Genomic DNA, 18,757 nt, shown 5'->3' with positions numbered 1-18,757 from the left:
ACCTCATACATTTAGTCCAAAGCAAAACCAAAGATTCTCTGAACCTGAAGTCATTACCTGCCTGTAAAGAACTATAAAGATTCATCCTTTCAAATCCCAGGCCTGCAGTTTACTGAGGATTTGTAATATAAGACTTCCTGCTCATCAGAGAAGAATTGATTTTCATTCCTGAAGTCAATGTTTAAGGTAGTTTGAGTCCTGTTGGATATTTGATTTTCCTCCAGTTGCTGACCAGAAATTTGCTGAGAGGGCAAAACCATTATCTGTAGACAAATTCAAAATTGTCTTTCCTTGTTGGGCTTACTACTAGGATGTGCAATTTTGACAAGAAGATTTAAACAAATTAAATAAACCATAAACCCCACATATACAGACTTTGCTGTCTTTAGGGAATCTCATGTATTATGAACCTATTCTGCCTTATGTATGATGAAGCTAACCTTAGAAAACACGCCTAAATATGTTGCTTATAATATTATAACACTTAAATCTTCAATCTTAACTGCATGTTCTGTGTACAGGAGTTCCATGAATGCTTGAGTTCATGGATTGTAATGTATTTTCATCAAGTCAGGCTGTAGATAACCAATGTCTTTTCAACTAAAACAAAAGAAGTGCTTATTGGACTGTCTCTTGAGTATGACGATTTTAAAAGTAGGTTTTTTTGAATATGTAATTAGTTTATACTGTTAATACTGTTTTAAAAGCAACCATTTACCATTGCCTAAAGTGGATAAAATGGATACTGTTTATTTTTTTAAGTCACCCAATGACTTTTTCTTGTTCTGTGTGTATTGAAAACACCTAACAAATGGTCAGGTTGTGCGTCCCTTCAATTGTATGTGTATCTGAACAGGCCTTCCACACACATTTTCAGCATATTCGCAAGAGGAAGGGTTAGCATTTTTGCAGTTCCCAGTTATCCTCCCATAAATGAAACTACTGAAAAAAGACCAGGTTACAGAGGGAACATGTTATTTGTCAGTGTTGATTTCTCTTTCAGAGAAGACCAGAACAGCTGCGAACACGTTTTTGGATTTCTTTGACTTAGGCCAAAACTATCACATCATTACAAAGAAATAAATGTGTATGTCATGTGCAGTAGGCCTTACATTGTCTGACACACACTCACATCACATCTTTTCTGTTCTAGGCCAAGGGTAAAGAAAGACAATGGCTGAGACACCAAGCTGTTGGAGAGCTAGATGATGCCAAAATCATTGATGGGCTGACAGGAGAAAAAGCCATATATAAACGACGTGGAGAACTTGAGCCACAAGTAAGTGTCCAACAAGAACCAGGGAAAGGTGGAGAAGAGCTTAACCAGTTTGCTGATTTCATAGTGGCTGTACAGTGCATCTCTTTGGAGATTGAGTAGGTTATATGGATGAGAAACTCAGAAAAATATCTCTGGCTTGGGATGTCCCTGGCACAGAGGCAACCACTGGATGGAAAATTTGCTGTACCTCTTCTTATAGTCTTGCATAAATATTTCCCATTGGACACCCTCAGAAGGAGGACACCAATCTAGGCAGTGCTAAGTTTTGATCTAGTGCAACAGTTTTTTTATGTCCTTGTTTCGTATTTTAATGATCAGAAGGCAATTAGAAGAAAATATTTATTTTGTTTGCTTTTATAGAAAAAAGGGAAAATATTTTTTCACTAGCTTAATTTTTGTTAACAAATATGCTGATCCCTTTGGAAGTTTAAAAAAAAGCGTTTTACAAATGTATTTTCCTTATTCCTGGTACAAAATAATTTCAACTTCCGCAGATACTTGGATTTACAAGAATAAAAATTATAATAGAAAAGAAAGTGTGGGGAAAAGCCATTAAGATATGGTAAAGTTGACTGTCCTATAACCTGATTCAGCCATTCCTTAAAAGGCTTTGTAGTTAGATCTATGTGAGTCAGCAACAGAGAAACCACTTGAATCAGACCAACTAAACCTGGCCAAAACTAGTGGGGCTAGTCCATAATATTTAACAGTAATACTTAATGACAGATTGCAATTTTTAAGTACACTAAGTTGGTTTTGTTACATGGCTGAGTACAGCATCTTTTTGCATGTCAGCTACCCACATGTGATAAATCCCTGGTATTATTTTTTATGCTATTTGGTCCTTAGGTTGCTTTGAATGATTTATGGAATTTGCCACTGCTTGTGTGAAAGACCAGTAAGGGAAAAGTGATTGAAACATCAATTCTCATTTTTTCAAAATGTATTTACTCAATGTATCAGTTTTAAGGCTTTGTAAAAATAATTCCATTAGGAAAAAAATGTAGGATTTAATGGGCCTTCTTTTGTTTCTGGGAGGGCAGGGATGCCACAGTCTATTAAAAAAGGACAGAAATCCTTTACAGGTAAAAGGAACATTTTAGCTATTTGTTTATACTGTGACTGGGTTTTTTTTGTCAGGTCATCTTTAATAGCCTCATACTTTAATCCAGACACATCTCATTGCATGCTAAATAAAACACCTCCCTTCAATGTACTGTGCCAAAAATTGTTAGAACAGATGGAATTTGTTTTCAGAAAAAAATGAATGGTTTCAGCATTAGAATGAAGATGGAACTTCATGAACTAGTTAATCAGAACAAGATTTCAAACATTTTTGGAATGTTATTAACCTCAGCAGACAAGTTTTTACAGTCATATACAGTCACTGTTAGTATTGCATGCCAAGGAAAAGCATTTCCATTATGAAATGGCAGAAAAGAGCAGAAAGAGCTCCTTCTGCCAAATTTGAGAATTTCTTTACTGAAATAAAATGTTAAGAATCAAAACTGAAACAGAAAAATTTTTTCCTGACAAGCATGTGTGGAATGTTTTGAGGTATTTTGTTTCCAGTCATTGAAGGTAAGAGGAAGCAATGAGCTGAGTTATCTGTCAGATAACTGGTGTGAAATAGAAAAACAGTTGGGTTTTTTGTTCTTGGAAAAAAAAACTCCAACAGCAAAACCAAACAGTGTTTACTGGATAAAATTTTCTTGATTTGCAAAGTGCATTGGGTTTCCTTTTGGAATATTTTATTTTTACTGCTGTTTAACTTTCCCATTTCTGGTGGGTTGAGTTCTGTGGTGTTTCCCTGGCAGCCGGGGAGCCCCCAGCAGAAGCCCAAGCGCCTGCGCCTGGTGGTGGATGTTTCGGGCAGCATGTACCGCTTCAACGGCGTGGATGGGCGCCTGGAGCGCTCCATGGAGGCCGTCTGCATGGTCATGGAAGCTTTTGAGAACTATGAGCACAAATTCAAGGTAATTGCAGCTGGGCTGGGAGCTCTGGGGTTATTGCACAGCCTGTGTGCAGCACTGGAAAAAGTGTTTCAGCAGTCAGTCTAGCCAAAGAATATTATTCATTCCCACAAGGAAATAAAGACATTAATCTATTTCTAGCAACCTGAAAAATAATACTAATGAGAGGGTAGGAAGCATTACACATTTCAGCAGGGGAGTATTCAATCTAAGACTTTGATTTAGTGAGATTTGCTGGGGTTTTTTTCTGGTTTTATCTGTTTCTTTGAGAAGAAACACTGAAGCCTACAGAATACAAGTAAATATGAGCTTCAGGACATGCAGAGATACGATGTCCTTCCATCCACCCCAAGTGCACACAGCAGCACTTGGTCATGGGAAGAGACCAGACTTTTTTGTCCCTTCTCTCTTCTAGTTAACTGAAAGCAAGAAATGATTTCTTGTACTGAAACACACTAGGTTTTATTTAATGGTAGCCTGCAAATGAAATGTAAATAAATATAATGCTCATTTTGTCTCAGTAAGCCTAAACAAGGTCTAGACCATGTTTCTTTAACCATAAAGAAGATAGGAATGGCAGTCTCCAGCTAATTCTGGACATACACTGTGTTTAATGGAAGAATAGAAATGTCCATTACCTTTACTGAAGAGCATATCAAACATAAGAATTAAAATATATCTGAACAAAACATAAAATCTCCTAAAGAAAGGTAATAGAAATTTAATCCAGATCAATTCAGTCAGGTCTGCTTCACCTTGTTCTTCCAACAACATGATTCTACAGGTTTCTGTGCTTCCATAGAATCTCATGTACAAAATCAGGCATGTGCTTTTAGAATGTCTTCTAGAGCCTAATCATTAACACTACATCTATTTTTCAAGAGAAAAGTCTATAAGAGGAGACAGGCGTTATGTTTTTTCCTAAGAAAACAAGGTATGTGCTACAATCTTCTTTAGCAGTAATGCTTTCTTGCCCTTAAATTTTATTAAATGGAACATGTTGCAGAATTTCAAACATATTTGAAACTCTAGTTTTGCTCCCAAAGTCACTACATTCCTGAAAACATAATGAAAATATGCTGGGTAGAGAGTGATGCTGTGTAATCCAGTTGGAGGAAAATGTTGTAACCATAAGCTTCTACCTTAGCCCAGAGAAACCACTTAGGAACTAAAATGTAATTTAAAAAATAATTGGAAATCAGGGCTTTATTGGTTCTGCTGTTCATGTATCTCCTGCTCACTGATAATAGAAAAGTTAAGGACAAATATTTACAGTGGCAGTGCAATTATGCAGCATGATTTGTGTAACTTGGTAAATCAGGCATATCTGAGCAACACAGATATGACTATGGCAAAATGCAGGATCATCCACGCAGAAAAGTAGTGGGCACAAGGATAAATATCATATACTGTGGTGTAGTCAACATGGTTTTGAAAAGGGAAGTAAGGTATCTATGTGTGTGACAAACAAGGTTGGTTGGTTGGTAGAGTCTCTTCAGCCAAAAGCAATTGACAAAGTCCCTTGGCAGAGGCTTTTGGGGATAAAAGAGAAATCCTTTAGATAAACAAACTACTGCTAAAAATGTAAGAAACATCCTAAGTGGTCATTTTTTAGTGGTGGAGCTGTGGTGGGATCTGTGCCATGCTGTTCTGTTGTTCTGTATATACATGAGTGATCTGTTAAAGGGGATGAAAAGGTGACAAAAGTTGCTAAATATATGAAGCTATTTGAGAAAATAACAAGGGAAATCCAGCTACAAGAAGTTGGATAAGGACCTAGCCATAAATGGTGACTGGGAAGTAAAATGGTAGGTGATGTTTAGTGATTTTCAATATAAAGTATTGCAGGTGGAAGAAAATAATTTTGATATTAAATACACAGTGAGAAAGTCTCAGCTTTCTGTTAGTCCTCACTCCCAGCTATAGACTGGTGCCCAACAAAGATGTCTTGTAATTATGTTGTGGGCCTCTTTGAACACTCTGTCCTCACCAGCTGTCAAAAAAGTTAATAGAATGTTCTAAACTATTAACGAAAGAAGAGAGAAGAAAGGAGAATACATGAGAATGTTGCTATAAACATCCATAGTGCATTCACTTTAGGAGTAATGTGTGCAATTTTGCTCCCCCATCTCACAAAAGTTCTTGTAGAGATGAAAAAGAAAAGAGGGTAACAAAGATTGCAAAGGGTATGGAAGTGTCCCTGTACAAGGAATGACTAAGTAACTAAGCAAGTTACTTAGTAAGGACTGCTCAGTGTGGAAGAGAGAAAAATCAAGAAGCTGATAAAGCCTTGACTAAAACAGAAATGGTGACCAGGGGACAATTGTTCATTCTGCTCTAATTTTGAGCAATAAATTATTTTTCATTCACACAGCTGAGGAAGATGGCTTAGAAAGTGATAACACTGGAGAAGGATGTAACACAATGGCAGATAGCCATTTGTCCTTCTTTCCAGTGCAGCTCTAAAGTTGAGAACCCGGAACCCTCAAGTGCATGCTAAAGGAATGACATGTAGAACTTGACATGCAGTCAGGACACAGTGGAGAATTAGTTAAGATCATTACAAACTCACTTCAGTTCTGTGACTTTAAAATCTATGGGTCAGGCTTCAGAGAGCAGGAGAGGCAGTGATTTTTTCAAAATATCACTGACTCTGTTCTGTTCAGCTCTTGACACTTTGCATGACAGTGCTGATTTTTCTCAGGACAAAGCTGAAGGTTTGGTATGTCTGCAAAAGTAGCACACATTTCTCATCTCTAGGAGAGAAACCATTTGAAAAAGAACACACGACTCTGTAGTGTTCAATTAAAAATTTGCAGTTTATCACTTTTTTATTTCTTCCTTTTCCTTATTCTCTTCTTCCCTGTTTTTATAAAAATAGACTTTTTTGGCCTTCAGATAACCTGCTGTTATCTGTTCCTGCTGTAGCCCCATCTGCATGGCTCACAACAACATATGCTGCAGATTTGAGGGGAATCTTGTAAAACATGTGTTCAACCAAGGGGATCATCTACCTTGTTAAGCAAAGGGGATTTACATTAGTAAAGTTCTCTTCAGCTATCTAACTGCAGTGCAGACTTTGGAAAGCAATTCCTGGGTTTTGCTCAGGATGACCTTTCTGATGGTGCTTGGTTTACTTCTCTGCTACATACAGTTTTGAATTAATCAGATGGGCTTTTTCTTGGCTGTTTTATCCTACCCAGCTGAGCTTTCCCCATGGGTGGTACCCCTTGGTATCAAGGATGATGTTGATTGTCTCATGATCTTAACAGCACTGAGTGAAGGTAGAAAATAGTTTCTTCTTGCCTTCTTATACAGAAGAGCTGAGTATTGGGTATGTGACTGCACCAAGCAGGTAATGAAGTTACCATTTATAAAGTCAGACAAGTACAGCAGGTATTTTTCAGCTTTTTATGCTCATGTGGGACATCCTCCCTACTTCCATTTCCCATAAGTGCAGGTAGTGAATCATTCCTTGTCAAGGGGAAAAGAGGAGGCCCATCTTCTGAACATCCCATTTTAGGTGCCAGTTGTTTGACAATGCACAGAAGTTCTCTTTTTTATCTGAGGTAGTACTATGTCTGTCACAAACTGTATGTTTTTATATCATGCCCAGTTACTGTTATATCATCCCCGTTATGTGTGATTTGCACACATAATGGCAGATTGAGGAGGCATGTCCAGTAAATTATCCAACAACAATTTTATGAAGCCTTAAAAATATTGTGACTCAGTAAATAGCATATTATGTAACTGGTAGGAAAAGCCTGAATTGTTATTTATAGCTATATTAAAGGGATATTGAAGATTTTATATGCCTCTTCTAGCATTCTGTGTTTGTAAAATTTACTATGGAGGCAGCATTGCTAATTCAGGAAAAGAAGAAATGGTCCACATGTTTGGCAGAATAGTTATTTTAAATAATAAACAAAAGGTTTAAAATCAATTCAGAAAAATAGAATGTTCGATGTTGTCCAAAGAAGAGATGAATTTATAAAGATCTAGCCCTCCAGCAGAGTCTAATTCACACTGCCTTTTACATTCAGTACACATCTTCTTTCAGCTTTTTAAATGCTTTCAGAAATGAAACCTTTTGGCATGGCAGCTGCAGAAGACAAAGTCTTCCATTTTACCCATTTCAGGCAGCAGCAACCATCCATTCAGTGCAAAATGTGGCAGTGGAACAGAGATTGTATTAACCATTTCCTATGGAAAGAAACCAACAAAATGATGCTATTTCGAGATGCATGTTTACATGTTGTGTACCCTGAATAGAGCAGTCCTTGTCTCAGTGTACCTGAGGCTATTGAAAAACAAGCTCTGGTGTACCACAATAATATATTATGTCGATTAGGCTGCACTATGGCAAATATATTTTGCTTCTGGATTTGTCCTGAGAGCCTTTGCTTGCAATTTTGTAAAAGACAACCGAAGTCAGTTTCAAGTAAGATTGTATCACAGCTTTTCTCTCACTTGTAACTCCATCCACATAAATCCTCCTTAGGGAATTTATGGGGAAAAAGCATTAGATTGGATCCCTGCTTTTAAAAGGCCCTTCTTCTGTGCTCGTCTTTAGCTACTGCAAAGGAAGGAAACTGGTTTTGACAAAGTCTGCATGTGCCTGCATGTGTTGGGGTTGCAAGTTGACCAGGACTGAGGAGCTGTCTGCACCTTTTCTTTACAATGAGTGCACCAAGGAAATATGAAATCACTAAGGGTTCATTTACTAGAACACAGATCAGGAGGAGGTAATAATTTCCTGCAGGAGAGATTTTATTTCTTTGCCATTTCAGAGTGAGCTTCTTTGCTCCAGTTTTGCTCCTCTCCCAAACTCTGTTTTCCTAAATTGTGACATATTCCATACATTCCCCTGGGCAAACATGTCTCTTTTGTCACCTCTAGAACTTTGCTGTGAGCCTCCCCCCTCCCAGGGAGTGTCTCCCAGCCTGCAGTCTTATGTTGATTTAAGTCAATCCAAGTCAGTGCAGCTACATTCCCTTGCTGTGAACTCATCCAGCCTCACAGTTTGGGGAGCTGAGCTTCCCAAAACCAAACTCACACTCATTAGATTTTGGCTACTCCTGGTCCTTGACTTGGCTTCCAGAGGGATCAGAGGACCATGAGGACCACCACATGAGGGCTGTTGACCACAGCTCCTCTTTTCCCCAGCGCAGCAGGATCTCACTCTGTTCAGGAGGCCCTACTTGACCCAGAATGCAGCAGTCAGGATGAATCAAATAGCCACTTCTTCCCTGCTGCCTCACCAAACCTTTTTAAATCACAAATAGCATAGTAAGCTGTCAGCAAAGAAACAAGGAAACTGATAACATCTGCTAAAGATAAGCACACGTATCATATCGGGTGCATGCATGGGCACACACAAAGAATAATAAGCAGCTCTCTGAGCAGGGAGCAGACAGGACATGATGTTCCCAGGTGGATGCCTTTCCATGCCTGCAATAGTTTGTTCAGGTCATTTCAGCCTCGCCTTGCCTGTAACCAGGTTGTCTGTTCCCGCCTTGTGCAAGAATGTGGAGGGGGCCCTGCTGTAGGGTCAACATCTAGGGTTTCATCAGGAGATACAACAATTCCCCTTACACAGGCTGTCACACTGAGTTTAAACTCAGACTGAGATGAAAGCTTGGTCTGTTACTAGTGTATGTCAAGAACCACAATGATATTCCCAAACAGCTAAGTTTGGCTTATTCCCATGAACTCAGTATGGCAGAGCTGACACAAGGACAGCCAGTGGGAGACATCCAGGAAGGAGTCCTCTATGAAGGGATCAGCCTTTTTACACAGGAGAATGGCAGCATTTTGCTTTACATCATTAGTTTGTTGATTTAAAAGTGATACTGAATGCAAAACTGCTCAGCAGAGGATGTGCAAGGTTTCATAATTAAGAGCCTACCCTGAAGATGTGTGGGCATTTCTGACATTGCATAAGAACCACGAGCACTGTATATTTTCTGCTCCATTAAACCTGTGCTTTATTTAGTTCCTCTGATTTGAATAGTCTCTAATTTTTAAAACAAAACTCATGCACACATTCCCTGTGTGTGGTTCAGTTTTTATTAAGCAGGATATATTCCTGTTTTATTTAGGAAGCATGCTGTATGTAACCCCAACATTATTCTCAAAATTTGTTTATTTTCATTTGCCATGTCTTCATATCCATAAAGAGAGAGTCTGAAGCATTATTGGTGATAAGAAATAGGTTTTGAAGAGAAAGTATGTGGCAGACAGCAAGCTTTAGGTGAGGCTTGGTACCAAATACTAGGCACGTAAGAGTTGAAGAGAGCAGAAATGGGAAAAGCCAATGGAGCAGAAAGAAATGGGATTGTGTGGGGACTAGATTATATAAAGATTTCCTAGGGGAAGGAAGTCTGGTTTACATGGGGCTGTCATAAAATGGTCTTACCTTGGGTGAAATAATCTGCAGTATGTGGTACATTTGGTCTTTAACAGAGCGAGGTGTCACCTTTAAAATTGTTGTTCCAGCTGCTCTAGCTTTCTTTTGATACATTTTTAAGCAAATTAGTGATGTGGAAACAAAAAGAGCTTTGTCTGTAAAGACTGCCATTTCTCCTCTCTCTAGGAGCTGACTTATACCAAATAAAGTGTCTTTCAATAGGAAAGAAAAGACAGAAAAACCGTGAGGAATAGACCTGCCTTTTACCAAATGATTATGTGGGAATTAGGGATGGTGAGCCCAGCAGGAACCTGTAACAGTACTTGAAAAAAAGAAAACAGAAAGGTAAAATACTGCATCAGAGCTCCCAGTCAGGCAGGGGGGAATACAGGAATGTTCATGTTGAGGAATTACCAGCTCAGGTCTCTCTGGGCTCAGATTCTGTACACTGTGCTCTCTTGCTTGGTGTAGGCAACTCTTAAATCCATTTTTGTCCTGCTCATGAATTCTCCCTGGGGTGGCTGCCACATCCACAACACAAAGGGCAGGTCAGGACCTTGCCATAACTCAGCTTGTCTTGGTTTTCATGTAACAACAATGAAGCTCTCACATGAAACAGAGGCCTTTGCAAAATTGCTTTATTTGTTCACCAGGATATTTGAACTATTGTGGTTCTACATGTCAGTTTTGCAGCATCTCACAGGAGAATGATGTGCACACTATCTCCTTTGAAAACATACAGGGGCTCTTGGAATTCACTTTTCCACATACTTTCAGCGATGGCTTTGATCTGTTATGCACAAAAATAAGGAGTGCTGATTTTCAAGAAAGGGGATTTGTAATACTTTATTTTCAGAGCAGAATGAGGTCACCAAAAAGATTCATCAAACATAGGAGCCACTCTCAAACAATGTGCTTCTTGTTTGTCAGACTCAAGAGGATGAAAATTGCTGCTTTAAAAGAAATACGTGGACAATGTGAGAGGGCAAGGTCTTGATCTTACACATCACCACTCTGCAGTTGGTGGGATGATGTGAAAAACAGATCATGGAAATAAGGAACTGTTCCTTAATTTCATTATTTGGCAATTCTTTCCTATGTTTTCGTGTCAGTGAGAAATTGCAAGTAGTTCCCTTAGACAGCTCATAGACAGAAACAGGGAACAGTATTTGGGGTCTTCTGTTGAAAATTGCAAATTGCCTTTGATCTGTCTTATGTCATAGTGAGCCAAGGGCCATTTGTGACTAACAGGTGGCTGATGATGTTTCTTTCTTGTAGTACGACATTGTTGGACATTCGGGAGATGGCTTCAACATCGCCTTGGTTGGGAGTGACAAAGTTCCCAAGAACAATAAGCAAAGATTAGAGATTCTTAAGGTAAAAGTGATGCTGCTAATTAAAGATTTTCTGATTGCAAAGATAAAATTGTAGGCAGGTCACAGAATACAAAACATGAGGATAGTAAAATAAAGACAAGAAAGCAAAAATCTGTATTTCCTTAAATTTATACAGGACCTTATAGAGACATGGCAGAAAACAAATTGTGCCAAAATAGTAGAAGCTGGATATGCCTTATTCTGGACTTCTACGCCCTAAATGTGTCATTTTGACTTCCTGTCAAAGGATAGGGGAAGTTCCAAAGATTATATGGTGATATAGATAGCTCTGCCCAAATCATGTGATATTATTAGAGCACAGTGACTCATTCAAAACTGCAGAGGGATCCCAGGTCAGTGATTTAGCGTGGTACCTTCAAGAAGTAATGCATCACAGTAGCATTGGGAAAATGTGTCAGTGCTAAATTGGAAACATGTTAAATCACAATGGCAAAGTGAATGTATTCACCAAAATTTTTCTATAGTAGGATGAAGAAAAACTAAGTATATTGTAGGATTTACGTGGTTGGCAGCTTGATAGGCTGGAAGCATGTATCTGAGCTTCCTTCAAAAACTAGTTTTGAAATAGCTCCTTTGGTTAGAAGAACCTGATTTAGTAACATCTAAAATTCCTGGCCTTCTACATAGGTAACAGCTTCATTGATGAATATGGTGTATTTGTTTTGTAACAGCTCAAACAAAATGTTTTATCATTTTTAAATGTGACTGCCACTGTCAGGAATCAGATATTTGATAATAACTAAGACACTACTAGGATTTGGGAGTCCAGTGCAAATTAGGAACATGCAGGAACTGTTTGCAGCATTAGGAACCTGTTTTCTTCTTAAAATACATAGGAATGTATCTATTCAAACTGCAGCTGACCAAAGTATTTTACCTTCCCTAAGGCCCAGTCTAATTAGGTCCCTGTGTGGGTTTTGATTGTTTGACCAACTGGCATTTTTAAGAAGTGCTACCTGTCTTAAAATATGACATATTGTGTACAAAAAGCTGCATCTTCTTTTCTATCTGGAGCACTGTCTGCATTTCTGATGGATCCCCTAATACAGCAGTACTGAATAGTGACTCCCTCCTGTGCTAGCTGAAATGAATGCTTGTTCCTAAAGCCATCTGACGTGTTTCCACGTGGTTATGCTGTGCACACAGACCATGCATGCCCACGCCCAGTTCTGCATGAGTGGAGACCATACCTTGGAAGGGACAGAACATGCCATTCGGGAAATCGCCAAGGAGGAGGCGGACGAGTATTTTGTTATCGTCCTAAGTGACGCAAACCTGGAGCGTTACGGGATCCCGCCAGCGAGGTTTGCACAGGTCTTGACCACCAACACTCAAGTCAATGCTTTTGCCATATTTATAGGATCTTTGGGAGACCAGGCAGATAGGTAAGTGTTTGGTTTATGCCTAGTACTGTTTGCTTTCAGTGAGCATAAATCTAAATTATGCTTTTATTGCAGTGAGTTGCTCATGCTGTTGTTCTGCGCCAAGGTTTTGGTCAAAGTATCATAAAATCATAGAATGGTTTGGGTTGGAAGGGACCTTTAAATATCATCTGTTCCAACCCTCCTGCCATGAGCAGAAACATCTTTCACAACTTCTCTGGATTACCTGTGCCAGTGCGTCATCACTCTCATTGTAAAAATTTTTTCCATATCTCCAGTTTAATCCAGTCTACATCTACCCTCTTCCAGTTTAATATCTTATCCTGTCATTACAGGCCCTGGTAAAAACTCTTACTATGTCTTTATGAGCTCCTTTTATTTATTGAAAGGCCTCAATAAGGTCTCCCTGGACTTTCCTCTCCAGGCTGAACAGTCCCAACTCTGTCAGCCTGTCTTCATAGCAGAGATGTTCCATCCTGCTGACCATTTTTGTGGCCCTCTTCTGGACCCACTCCAGCTCCAGGTCCATGTCTTTCCTGTGCTGAGGACCACGGAGCTGTACATAGCACTCCAGGTGGGGTCTCAACAGAGTGGAGTAGAGGGGCAGAATCACTTCACTCGCCCTGCTGGCTGTGCTGCTTTTGATGAAAGAAAGCCAGGGTACACTTGGCTTTCTGGGCTGCCAATGCACATTGACAGGTCACATCTGAGTTTTCATGCATCTTGTTTTCACTATTTTCATTATTAATGTACCGGAGAGAAGCTGTAGCTCCTGAGTTGTGGCAGGGAGGAGACTGGTTTGTGGATCCTGCAGATATCCCTTATAGCCAGCAAGTTCAGAGCATCCTGTGCATCCAAAAGGAGCAGCTGATGCCATCATCCTCCTGCTGCTGGATGTGCACTATACCCTCATGTAATGTCACCATGTACTCATAATAGTGCCTTTGTTATTGCCCAGTATATGGTCCCAGTGTGTGCAGGCCTAAGAAAAGAGATTAAAACAAAAGATGCTGGACTTAATTTGTCTTCCAAACAGCCAAAGGTTTGACTCAGATACACCCCTTGTGTTAGAGACATAAATTCTTTGGAGTGTCTGAGATAATATGCCTGAGTTTAGGTTTACTACATAATTTCACTTTAAAATGTTTGGGCACAAGGGGAAAAAAAAAGAAATTCTGTCCTAGGTGTTCTTTCAGGTTCCACATCCACTGAGGACTAGTACCTGCAGCAAAAAGCTGGTATAGCATCAAATATCAACAGTGTCTTTTCTGTTTGAGTCTTCAACTAGAGGAGAATGAGAGAAATCTGAAAGGATGTTGGCCCTCAGTAGATAACTTTAAGCAGTAAAGGGTTGAAAGATAAAACAGACAACATGAGTTGTGGCTGCAGCTCTGTACATCAGAGCTGTGTTAATCATCAAAACAGAATCAATTCTGAAAGATTATAATTACAGAAAGTCCCTTTACTTTTAATAGGAATTAAAAATAGAAAAAAAAATCTTTGACCATGTCCTGCTGTGTAAGAGATCTTATAATGGCCTAGTCCACTGGGTATGGAAAATGCACACAGTGCTGTCGCTGAAATGCATTTCTATGTATGTGGAAGTGCAGAATTAGACAAAGCCTTCCTGTAACTGCTGTGGGGGAAGGAGAAGGGAATTCTCTGTTGCAGTTTTTTTAGACTAATTTTAAAAGTGAGAGTTCACTCACTTTTACTCACTTGGAGGAATAGTATAGAGCAAAATCTCCTGTAAAAAGCAGAGAAAAAATAAATCTCAAGCCTGCTAACTGGACATGAGGGAGCTGGGATTTGTGACATGCATCTAGTTTGACTTTTCAGGGTGGGTTAAGCTGTGAATAAAAATGTGTCAAGTTAATATTGGCAGAAGAATACATTTCCATGTAATATGCAGTGATGTCTAAAAAATATAAAGAGCACAGTTAGAATCATTGCACTTGTTGAACTGAATGAGCTGTGGGTTCATGGTAGTCAATTTACAATAAGTGTCTTCATTTCCAGTGTAAATCTGTAGCTGTCCTCAGCAAACCATTTGTGGTGACGCCTCATGGGATCACCAGTACCTTGATTAAAATGGAGTTCTGGCATGTCAGAAAGAGGACATGGATAGAAATCTCTGGAAACTCTCTTTATGTTGCTGAAAGGAACTCTGTGCCCTACCTGCTCTCAATGTTTTCTCCCTCTGTTGCTTTCCCAAACCCTTTAATTGTATGATGCCAGCAATGTGAGGAATCCTGTCTAGTGGTAGGGAAGATAATTTGAGGTGTTAATTGTGTTTTGTCCCTCATTCTGCTCCCTAGGCTGCAGAGGACACTGCCAGCAGGTCGGTCTTTCATTGCCATGGATACCAAAGAGATCCCTCAGATTTTGCAGCAGATCTTCACATCTACCCTGTTGTCAAGTGCCTAAGCATCACTGGTGTCACCAGGTGTGAACTCAAAGAGGAAACCCACTCCTGCTGGAGGTACAAACCCTAAAGCTGAGGATAAACTCAATTATTAATAAAATACATACTCTTCTTTAATCAGCCAAGCAACCACAATCTACATGACGGCCAGGCTGTAAATTTCCCCCCAGAATCTCTCAAGCGACTCAGCACATTCAAAGAGCTGCAGCAGGGCAGAGAATGGCGACAGAATGAATGTTTTTCCAGAGGGACAAACAAACAAAGGACAGTCTGTGATCATTCCTCTGCCTGCCGTGTTGCCAGCACTACGGAATCATCTCATCCTGTTTGATTAAACACAGTTCACTGGGATTTGGTAATCCTGTGCAAGGCAGATCCAGGCAATCTGTGTCAGTGTTTCATGTGCATATGTTTGAATGGGTGGTTAACTCCATCTCTGATTTAAACAGGGCTGCTCTTGCCAGGCAGGAAATCCTTCCTTCCTCTCCTGTTGCTTTCTTGTCTTGATGGGCATCAGGGCTTCACCCTGAGGCTGGGAACAATGGAGCAGTTTGGAAACACTGACCATCACATGTAAACATTCATTATCTGATCAGGCACCGTGCTCCAAGTTGTCAGAGCTAGAGAAAGTGGCTGTTAAGAAGTAAAAGAAAACAAAAATAGATTGGTTCACTTCTGCCTATGACAAATAAGGGAAAAGGATCAAAACACTCTTAAGAACCCAAGAGGCAGCATTTCCAAGAAGGAAACTTTGCACAACTCCTTTGCACAGCTGGTGATGCTGCACCCACTGCACTGTTACACAGAGTCCCTGAGATGGCCTCAGCACATGGGGGTGACTCTTCAATCAGGAGACAAAAAGGTTACTAGTGCTTTGCTACAGCACGTTCACCATCTGGTTTTTTTGGGTCATTTGAAAGTTAAATTGGAGGAGAGATTTAGGCACGAAAAAATAAGTTATTTTTTATAAAGGAAGAGGGAAAAGTATTTTAGCAAGATATCTGTGTTAGAATGTATTTAATATCCCAGTTAGTTGTAAAGACTTACTTTATGATTCAATCAGTTGGTGTTTGGCTTGTCCCATGAGGTGATAATTCCTCTTTATCTACTAAAGAAGAGCTATTTTGTAGTTCTTTGGGAACAGTGGAATACTCAATGAATTGAATGTATGATTTAATTAAGCTGGTGCGGGGGATGTACATCATAACTGATACTAATTAGAGAGTAACTGAATAAAAGAACATTCAGGAAGAGTGATTATAAAAATCTGAAGGAGGAATTGCAATTGTTTTAATTTTTCTCTTAGTCCTGCACTTGATCAAGCTGCACCTTGAGCAGTATCTTTGGAAGGGAGGAGGCAAATTAATTTGGTCTCATTAAATACAACCATTGGTGTTTTAAAGGGTCCAGCTTATGGTGGTCATTCTCTAGTCCCTCAATCCTGCAGCAAAAATCTTTACCAGAGCATCAAAAACGTTCCCTGCTTAGGATGAATTTGGAAGCCTGGTCAGCTTTCAAACTCTTTATGACAAGAGGGGACGGAAGACATTTTTCAAAGTCTTGTTAGCATTGTTATGATAACTATATATGTGAAAACAAAGAGATTGAAGATGCAGTTCCTGTTTGGAATTGGGAGGAGAAGGTTGAGAAGGTTATCCCTGGAGGCACAAATGCACATGTAGGCACATACACACAGATGCTGCTACTAAGGGGAAGTGTGCTTCAAAATAAAAATATCTTGGTCCTGTAAACATATAATGAGATACTAAATGCAATAAAGAATTGAAATATTGGTAAGGCTCTTAATAAATGTGTGTTTACATGGAAATTCCTTTAGCATATCCGCCTTTATTGCCAGAGCCCTGAAAACAAAGAACCTTTTTCTTGCAGTTAATTAACAGATGCACTGTACACTTTCTACATTACTTGTGTGGATAAATTTTCTCACCTTACATTTAAATGCAGTAAAATACTGTTATCTTTATCATAAAAAAAATAGTGCTATTTAAAGGAAAAACTATGATAAATCCAGTTTTAAATCTTTTGTGTGATTATGCCTCTAAACTACACTTCATGTATAACTATCATTTACACTTACCTTTCATTTCAGTTTTCTTCTTTCTGTAGTGTTTGGTTTTATCTTTGTTCCAGGAGATGTCTGTTGAGTTCCAGTTCTTGTTGCTTGGGCCCATAGGATACAACCATGTCCAGGCCAGGCATGGCCATGAGTGTGGGTGGGAGTGGGTGGAAGTTCTAAACCTGCCCTCTTTCAGTTTCAGGCCATTCTCCCTTGTCCTATTGCTACATGCCCTTGTAAAAAGTCCCTCTCCAGCTCTCCTGAGCCCCCTTTAGGTGCTGGAAGGTGTCCCTGGAGCCTTTTCTTCTCCAGGCTGAGCAGCCCCATCTCTCTCAGGCTGTCTCCACAGGAGAGGTGCTCCAGCCCCCTGACCATCTTTATGTCCATCCTCTGGATTCACTCCTCCAGGCTGTGTCCTTCCTGTGCTGGGCCAGAGCTGGATGCAGCACTGCAGGTGAGCTCTGTCACGAGTGGAGGGGAAGAGGCCCTGCAGAAGATTTTGAGAGAAAGGGAGAAGAAATGACTGAAACTTTTTTTAAATTTTCAGTTCAGAAGGAAAGGGTTTGGGTTTTGGCTTTAATAACATTTCATTGCAGAGCATATTTGACCTGACAGTGTCTCTCTAAATCATAAAAATTCAGGGCAAAATTTTCCCCAGGCTGTACATCTCTCACCTGCTCTAATGCCCATCGCTACGCCAGGGAAATCAAAGCAGCAACTGTGCTTTTCCCTATCTCACCAGGACTTGCAGTGTTGTTTCACTGCTCAAAAATTCAGCAAACACTCCTCTTTCACATTCCTGGGATTTGCAGAACTTCCTAATATGCATTTATTTTTAATTAGTGGAATGCTTAAGAGTAACATGGCTTTGTCTGCCTAACAGCAGCACCAGTGGCTGCTCTCACTGAAAAGCAGGCACCAGCTTTGTGTGTCACTCATCCCTTCTGAAAGCATGTTAAGATATTTTTCATCTCTTCTCACAGTTTAATAAGGCACTTTTGCACTCATCAGTTTTTATGGAAAGGCACTGTTTCAGCAAATGAATAGAGCTGCCAGTTGGAGCAGGGTCTGACCTATCACTAATGCTTTAATAGCATTAGTCACATCAGCAGTAGTTATTTTAATTACCTCTTGTAATGCAGATTTTGGTCTAATTCTGTTTCTATATGTAATGTGTTCATACCCACTAGCCAGCTAGTTACACTACACAGTCATTTTTGGGATTATTATTTAGCTGTGGTGCAAAAATTAAAAATAAAAATAAGAAAAGAAAACCAGAAAGTCCAGCCAGATGAGATTTCAATCAGAGCAAATGCAGGCAATGTCTCACTCAGGCATGTCAGATTGTTTACAACAATTTGTAGCAAACAAATTCCCCTACAAAAAAATAGCTTGCAAACTGTTCAGGTGAAAGATTTCCTCTTCCAGGAGACAGGCTTTACACCACCAAAATAAACAGGTAATAAATTGCCTCATTCAGAAGTGGTTTTGTTTTTGAGATTGCTGTCAATGTAAACAGCATTGTTACTGAATAAAATGTTTTAAAGTCAACTGCATTTTCTGGGAAATAAGTGTATGTGGGAAGATGGCAGAAGAGATTCAGCAATTCTTCAGGATGAAAGTGATGGTGGGTTTTTTCCCAAAGACAAGGACAAAATTATAAAAAATTAATAACTTAATTTTCATTGCCATCTATTCTCCATCTTTTGACAGGACAATTAAACATATGAAAATGAAAATCTGTTTTTAAAATCTATATACTTTAAGATTACTCATAACATCCTTAGTCTGAACATCTGTTGTGACTGCATG

At 39.5% G+C, this 18,757-nt stretch overlaps 1 protein-coding gene across 2 annotated transcripts in view; it reads left to right on the top strand.

Moving 5' to 3' along the window:
* The window catches only part of VWA8 (von Willebrand factor A domain containing 8), a 184,285-nt gene extending 165,789 nt beyond the window's left edge, over positions 1–18,496 (top strand). For both annotated transcript variants that reach the window (XM_054628163.2, XM_077173657.1), the window contains 5 exons: positions 1,154–1,279; positions 3,097–3,255; positions 10,943–11,041; positions 12,208–12,446; positions 14,762–18,496. In XM_054628163.2, the coding sequence (XP_054484138.2) occupies positions 1,154–1,279; positions 3,097–3,255; positions 10,943–11,041; positions 12,208–12,446; positions 14,762–14,870 (732 nt within the window). In that variant the 3' untranslated portion in view covers positions 14,871–18,496. The remainder of the gene's footprint in view (positions 1–1,153; positions 1,280–3,096; positions 3,256–10,942; positions 11,042–12,207; positions 12,447–14,761) is intronic.
* The last annotated feature ends 261 nt before the right edge of the window (positions 18,497–18,757 follow it).

This window comes from Agelaius phoeniceus, chromosome 2 (assembly GCF_051311805.1).
Source record: "Agelaius phoeniceus isolate bAgePho1 chromosome 2, bAgePho1.hap1, whole genome shotgun sequence".
Taxonomy (NCBI): domain Eukaryota; kingdom Metazoa; phylum Chordata; class Aves; order Passeriformes; family Icteridae; genus Agelaius; species Agelaius phoeniceus.
This window is presented reverse-complemented; position numbering and strand designations above follow the sequence as displayed.